General features: G+C 38.4%; 2 protein-coding genes across 2 annotated transcripts; one reads left to right on the forward strand and one right to left on the reverse strand.

Annotated features, from left to right (window-relative positions):
- Positions 1-211: 211 nt before the first annotated feature.
- Positions 212-2,196, reverse strand: LOC106304533 (probable glucan endo-1,3-beta-glucosidase A6). The gene is made up of 3 exons (XM_013740933.1): positions 2,090-2,196; positions 668-2,008; positions 212-550 (listed from the first exon to the last, which is right to left on the reverse strand). Exons 1-3 carry the CDS (start codon positions 2,145-2,147, stop codon positions 513-515), a joined length of 1,437 nt encoding a protein of 478 aa, XP_013596387.1. The 5' UTR covers positions 2,148-2,196; the 3' UTR covers positions 212-512.
- Positions 2,197-2,977: 781 nt separating this feature from the next.
- LOC106303673 (uncharacterized protein At4g14100) lies at positions 2,978-4,647 on the forward strand. The gene is made up of 3 exons (XM_013739973.1): positions 2,978-3,393; positions 4,010-4,166; positions 4,312-4,647. Exons 1-3 carry the CDS (start codon positions 3,076-3,078, stop codon positions 4,416-4,418), a joined length of 582 nt encoding a protein of 193 aa, XP_013595427.1. The 5' UTR covers positions 2,978-3,075; the 3' UTR covers positions 4,419-4,647.
- The last annotated feature ends 3,128 nt before the right edge of the window (positions 4,648-7,775 follow it).

Genomic DNA, 7,775 nt, shown 5'->3' on the forward strand with positions numbered 1-7,775 from the left:
TATAATTCTAAAATTATTAAAAAATTATTTTATTATTTATTTACATAATTATTTATATTTATATATTTATAAATCAATGGTAGAAGAGTCTTTGGCTTTTTAATGAAATTTCATACATTAGGTATCTGTGAAAATGTTCTTCTGAAGAAAAGAACATGAATAATGAATAATGATACCAAAACTAAGGTAAAATTAGAATTTCTCCTAATAATTTCTCCATAACGTCTTATATCATTTCCTCGCTATTATATATTCTTACAAAGATAAAACATAAGAAAGTATACACTCTTGGTTTTAAAATACTAGTAACAAGCTTTCATTGTTTATTGGATCTTTTTCAACAATGGGAAACAAGGAGTAAGAAGTTGGAGTAAAAAGGAAATTAATAATTATCTATAATAAGATTATTATCTTCGGGTCTAAAATCTATAATAAGATTGATCGTCTTAATACGAATGATCCAGTTTTCGATCCTTCTTCCTTGCGCCTTAGTTTTGACACTTCAGAAAATCTCACAGGGTAACGCTAGGGAACTTGCAACGCTCATTTCCTGTAGAAATAGCCATAAACAATCATTAATTATTCCATAAATGCCCATAAGGAAACCACAATTACGAATCTACGATCAAGGGTATTTTCGTATGTTTTTAAAAGAAATCTATCTCACCAGGGTTGGTCGTGGTTTCACGGGCCAAGCCATTGAAGTAGCACTGAGAGCTTTGGTTCCGGAACTGAGCCCAGTACGAGCTAAATGCATAGCTTGCGTGCCAAGTGACCGAAACCGGCGCGTAACACTCTCTTCCCGGCGCCAAAGCTGCACAGATTTCATTACTTCTTCCGCAAGCAAAGTCAAGCGCCTGCCCTAACTCCTCCTCGCTCGCTCCTTCAACCACCACACACCACACATTGCCCTTGAACGGAACATTATTACTCGGTTTAGGCAACGAACCAAGACTAGAAACCGGTCTTGTCCCGCTGAAATCAATGTCGTAAATCTGTGTACCGTCAGGATTCAAAATTCCCCAATGCCTCTCTGTTCCCGAACCGGGTTTCTGGTTTTCATTGAACAACGAGAACAAAAACGTCGGTATAGGTGAACCGGGTCTGGCTGGTGTACCAAGAGGCGGGTTAGCAGTCATCTTCTTGATCAAATTCCTGTTATACGTCGCCGCATTGAGAATGTTAGCTCCGGTTTCGTCGATATCACCGGAGTTAGGCCACCCGGTTTCAGAGATTGCGAGACTGATGTTGGGGTAACCGAGCTTGGTCATCGCAAAGATAACCGAATCGAGCATCTGGTCTAGAAGATTGGTGTAAACCAAGCCGGTTTGTGGGTCGGTATAAGTTGAATTGGATTCGAACAGAGCGAAATCCAAATCGTTGTTAACCGGATCAGTGGACCAAGGGAAGTAAGGGTAAACATCAAGGAAGAAGAAAGAGTTTGTTCCGTTGAGAAACTTCAGCAACGGTAACATCACCGGAGCGGCGACTTCTTCCCGGAATGCACCACTCGACGGAGGATAACTTGATCGGAGAACATCCATGGCGAGTGGTGTCCCGACTTTGATGTTGTGTATCCCTCTTGCTCTAAGAGAGTTCACGATCTTACGCATCGCCGGGACAAGGTTAGCCCAGGTTTGCTTGTCTTGGTCGGAGTTGTAGCTGAGGATCTCGTTTCCGACAAGGACGAATCTGATTCTTGTTTGTGGGTAGTGAGGAAGGACGTTGGTGTTGACCCAATTGTCTGCGGCGGTTTGGTCGGCGCCTATTGTAATTATTTGGTTGTTAGGGACCATGATTGTGACGTAAAGATTGGTCTTAGAGAGGAGCGTTAAGGTTTCTTGATCGGCGTCGTAGAGTTTGACGTGGCCTGCTTTAAGGGTTTTGATGTGGTTTATTGATTGGTAAGGAGATGGGAGATTGTTTCCTGATCTTCCATAGCTTATCCCAATTCTACTTGCGAGTGATGACAATGTTTTGTTGTTACCAATTGCGTAGCAACTAGAACCTGATTAAAAAGAAGACATAGTTATGGTGAGTGAAGTGTGTTTTGATACTTGAATCGCAATATAATTGCAATGAGACTTACTTGATAGGACAATGAGAGTGAAGAGGAACAGAACAAAATAAGCCATTGGAGATGACATGCTGGATTGGTAAGTTGAATTTAGGATGAAGAAGAAGAGACTTGTTGAAGGGGTATTTAAGAGGTGATAATGGGACTGTGTTTTTTTAAGGATTAAGATATAAGCAATCACTCATGCAAGAAAAGCTTTTCATCAAACTATTAATTGTTTCTTGAACCCTTGCAGTTCTTTGGTGTTTCTTTTTTTGCTTGGTTATTTAATTTGTCTTAGTGAGTATGAGAGATTAAAGAAGACTAGTTGGTTGACTTGTCCAAAGGTGACCAAGAACCGCTTTGCCAATTAGTATTCACTCAAAGATTGTAGATGTAATGCTAATTGTTCTTTTTGTTTCTCTTATCGAGTTTTAAATTATTGCTAATCAAGAAAAGTTTTATTATTTACATTATATACTTTTTGATCAAAAATAATATTTTCTTACATGAAGAGTTCTATATACCATTTTTTGGACAAATTTGCCATACCCTTTAAACAACATTTTTAACTTGATCAAAACAACATGTTTTGCCAGACAAAAAAGAAATATGTTTTTATAAATACTTTTACAAAAAAAAGTTTTTTTTTTTTAACACTGATTTATTATGATCTACAATTATGATATAGGAAATATTACATAGACGATTCGACAACCGACAATACTAACTGTCTTATGAAAACCTACGCCTAACTGTATCAGTTGAGCCGTGTTAAAAGTTTTCTTTTACATTGCTGATCTTAATTTTAATGTAAATTTTATCATCGCGAAAAAAAAACTCTTGTAGTACATTGAAAATTATTAAAGAGAAAATTTCAGAAATATAATATTTATTTACACGGATACTATTATCTAATAAGATATCCCACCAACCGTGGAAAGATATCTCAACAGTTACGGTGGCTTTAGAGTTATCATTATCTGTGTGAACCAGAGCGTGGCCTTGAACCAATCGACATGGTTTCCACACCATTCCACTCCATCATCTTTCTCTTCCTCGCCTTTTCCGGCGGAGTCAAAATCTCCGTCGCTGATGAGCCGAAGACCGATCCTGTTCCTGCGCCATGGCCGGAGCAGTTCCACGCGTTGATGCTCATGAATAAATCTGGTTCCATTGAGATTGTTGACCTATGGTACGACTGGATCAATGGCCGTAACTTTAACATCATTCAGAAGCAGCTTGGCAAACTAACCTACGACCTTGAATGGAACAATGGGACATCTTTTTACTATACACTCGACGCTTCCAAAACTTGCCGCACCGTTCATTTCGAGGTCAGTGTCTTTTTAACTATCCACTTTAATAAGTGTGTGACTATTGGAAAGTAATGTGGATTATTAGGTTTGATGTGTGTTTCTTGCGGTTAGTATGTTGATCTTGAGGTATCAGTGTGACTATGGGACTCTATGAGTTTGTTCAAACTGTAATTCACTCTTTAAAGATTTGCAGTTTGTAGTGTTTTAGCTTTGTTGTTGAACTGAATTACCCTAAAAGAAAACTGGAGAGACTGTCTTTAAGTTTTGTGGAGAGGTGGTGGTAACTTCATTTCATTCAATGTATCCGTTTGAGTTCTCTCTTGTTTTTTTTGGGCAAAATGTTAAGATGAGCGCTCTCTTGTTCTAGCCTACTCCTCCTTCTTCCTTCCTTTCTTGATTAATGAATTCCTACATTCATCTGAAATTAACAATTCACTCAAGTGAGGTGATAAGTTGCAACGAGCCACAATGGGAATGCATGCATAGTGAGGAGTGTTTAGGGTCTTTTGATACAATCGAGTATAAGCAATGATCATGTACAATCGGTTTTGTAGATCTTTATTGGTTTCAGAAACATAACTGTTCTAGTAAGTTGCTGAGACTAGTCTTGGAATTTTTGTTTAATCCCATCAAGGTTGGAATCTTGAGGCCAAACTGGCTGGATGGAGCAAACTATTTGGGTCAACGAAATGTGAGTGGGTTTCTCTGCAACGTATGGGAGAAGGTTGACTTCTTATGGTATTATGAAGATGTTGTCACCAAGAGACCTGTTCAATGGATCTTCTATACAGGTTAAGGAGTGATGGATAATATACTATAATAATACTATATTGAAAGGACCCATGCCTTCCTTTTTTTTTTTTGTCAAAGGACCTATGTCTTACTTAACGTGGTCTCTCAGTCATATTAACTCAAACTATTGAAAGACAATTGCAGGTAGAGAAGCTCATGTGATGACATTTGAGGTCGGAGCTGTCCTAGAGGACGAAAAATGGCAGGCTCCAGTCTATTGTTTCCACAATGAAAACAAAAGCAGTGAGTAATTGAAGAATTTGAAACTGCGTTTTCATTATATGTAGAGTTTTCGAAATCTTTCAAGAAATCAAACGTTTCATTAAGTAGTCATTTTCATCTTTTATCATGCAGTAGATACAGAGTTGTTTTCGTGGAGCATAAATAAAAGTAGATGTCTTCTTAATACACAGGCCTTTACTGGGCCTCACTTTTTTATGTGGATAAGTTATAAGAAGCAAGTACTTTCACATTTGGTCCCTAAACGTATCTTTACTTGTTAAAAGTTGTGGTTAGTAGAATAAAGACAAATTAAATATAGCAATTAAGAAGGGGACCAAAGTAATACTCCGACCACATTCAAAAGCGAATTTATGTGATGTCATGCATTAGCTTGGATAATTTTAATCGTTGTCCCCAGACTCCCCACCTCAATTCCTTGATCCTAAAGAGGATAAAGTCGAGAGACCAAGTGAGCAATGTCACATGTTAATTGGTTTCTATAGATATTAAGACAGACCAAAAATAGTTTTTTAGGTTGTTTTCTTTTTGGACATTTTTATCTTCTTACTAAGAATTAGAAGTCCATTTCTTACGAGTTTATTTAAAATCTTAATACATCCATTATAACTCAACATCTTAATCTTCTTGCTGTCTTGCTATTATAATTTCTTTTGAATATAACCTTCTCTTTCAGATATGAGATATATGGCAAAATATTGTATAAAAAATTCAGCGCACGTTGAATAAAGGCAGGACATTTTCAGATATTGGCAGCTCGTTTTTGTTTTTTCTTCTTAGGAAATCCATTTTTATATAGTATGATATTGATAGAAGAAGTAAATGTCTATTCTGAATAACTTTTTAACACGTAAACCAGCCTTTGTTTTGGGATTTTAAACAACACCAAAATAACTTTTTTTTTGAGCAACCAACAACAAAAGAACATAAAACCCCACTTTTATACCTTTTAAAAAAGACTAAAACCTATGGGAACATAGTAACATGCTTCTTGACAGCTTTACTTCTTTTGTGTTCTTTACAACAACAGAAGACCACATGCTTCACCTAAACTTGTAGGCTTTAGCTGTTGTTTCCAAATCAATTTTCCAACCCAATCTATTCTAACCTTTCACAATCATTTATATCATACTATCTTTAAACCAAAACAAAAGATGCGTGAGTCGAGCTTATCAACAGAAGAACCTCCCTAATATTATCCAAAATCTGAGTCATGATAGGTGGCAAATGGCAATGAGTCTTTGGCTTCTATACAGCTCCACCATGAAACACAGCCTGTAAACCTCATTAAATGATTTTGATGTTTACATTTTTAAAATTCATATTTTTATTTCACGCGGTAGGAAACTTACAAAAACAAATAAACAGAAACAAGACTCAAGGACAAATGACAACTATGTGAACATTCTAGCTTCCAAGTTACACAACTTCAAACTCATGAATCATTTACAGATTTTAGAAAACAAAGCTACTTAGTACAAATTCTCTTTAAAAGAATGAATAAATGCAAAAGCACAAGTGGTCAGACGCAAATACATCATATATGTGCTTACAATTCAAAAAAAAAACCAATTTTTAATTTTTTATTGCGGTCCAGTCTTTTTTCAGTAAAGGCTTCCTCCCGAAGGGACTTAACTCAACCATTCTCAAACACAACAACTGAGATGAAAGACTATAGGCTAATCTCCTGCTGCAATGTCATCTACAAAGTGATCTCAAAAATCATTGCGAACCGCCTAAAAGGGTCTCTTCCCCGGTGTATCTCCCACAATCAGTCGGCGTTCATCAAAGACAGGCTGCTTGTGGAGAACCTGTTACTAGCTACGGAGATTGTTAAGGACTATCACAAGGAAGACATCTCACCCCGCTGTGCAATGAAGATCGACATAGCGAAGGCTTTTGACTCTGTTCATTGGCCTTTCCTATTAAACACCCTGCGAGCGCTTAACATACCTGAAGAGTTTGTTCATTGGGTGGACCTTTGTGTTTGCACAGTATCCTTCTCAGTTCAGGTCAATGGGGAACTTGCGGGATACTTCCAGAGCAAAAGAGGACTAAGACAAGGATGTGCCTTATCTCCTTATCTATTCGTTATCTGCATCAACGTCCTATCTAGCATGCTCGACAAGGCCGTGGAGAGAAATCTAGTGGGCTATCACCCTAAGTGTAAGAACATTCAGGTAACACACTTGTGTTTCGCTGACGATCTGATGGTGTTCACCGATGGGACCAAACGTTCTATAGAAGGAGTACTCAAAGTTTTTGAAGAGTTTGCTGCCATATCTGGTTTAAACATCAGCCTGGAGAAGTCAACGTTATACATTGCTGGTACTTCAGCAGATGCAGAAACAGAGATCCGCAACAACTTTCCTTTGGCATCTGGTCGTCTACCAGTTCGCTACCTGGGTCTTCCCCTGCTCACAAAACGCATGACGATCGCTGACTACATGCCTCTAGGTGAGAAGATCAGAAAGCGCATGAAGTCTTGGACCGGAAGATTTCTCTCCCATGCTGGTAGATTGCAACTCATCAACTCGGTCATTACCAGTATGGCCAACTTCTGGATGCAAGCTTTCACCTTGCCTAGTAGTTGTCTGAAGGAGATCGAGAGCCTCTGTTCGGCTTTTCTTTGGTCAGGTCCGGACCTCAAAACATCAAAAGCCAAAGTCTGTTGGAAAGATCTATGTTTGCCAAAAAGTGAAGGAGGATTGGGAATAAGGCCACTGAAGGAAATGAACACAGTCTTCTGCTTAAAGCTAATATGGCACATCTCCTCTGGAAAAGCTTCGTTGTGGGTCTGTTGGATTCATTGCTATCTCATCAGGAAGGGATCATTTTGGTCAGTAAGTAATACTACAGCCTCTGGCTCATGGGTTTGGAGAAAACTCCTCAAGCATCGAGAACTTGCAACACAGTTCCTTCGGATAGAAGTTGGGAATGGGAAACATACCTCCTTCTTGTATGATGTCTGGTCCAAGATCGGTTGCCTCAAAGTTTCTCTTGGTGACCGCAGTCTGATTGACTTAGGCATTGGTGATAATGCCTTAGTGTCTGATGTTCTTGGTAGGCAGCGAATAAGGAGAAGGCACAGAGTGAGTATTTTAAATGAAGTGGAGACTGAAATAGAGGCTTTACGGTTAGCTGCGAATCAGGGTGATGATATTGCTCTGTGGAAGCAACAGAAAGGTGATATCTTGCATATTTCCATTATCTTATCCATTCGTCCATGTGCATTTTGATCATATAGACTAGGATTTAGCCATGTTTAGGTTACATTTTGCATACATGAGTCTTTATCAGGTGTTGGAGTGCCACATGGAGTTCTTGGGGACATTTGGATGCATTTGGAGCTCAAAGGAGGTGAAATA

Source organism: Brassica oleracea, chromosome C7, assembly GCF_000695525.1.
Source record: "Brassica oleracea var. oleracea cultivar TO1000 chromosome C7, BOL, whole genome shotgun sequence".
Classification (NCBI taxonomy): Eukaryota; Viridiplantae; Streptophyta; class Magnoliopsida; order Brassicales; family Brassicaceae; genus Brassica; species Brassica oleracea.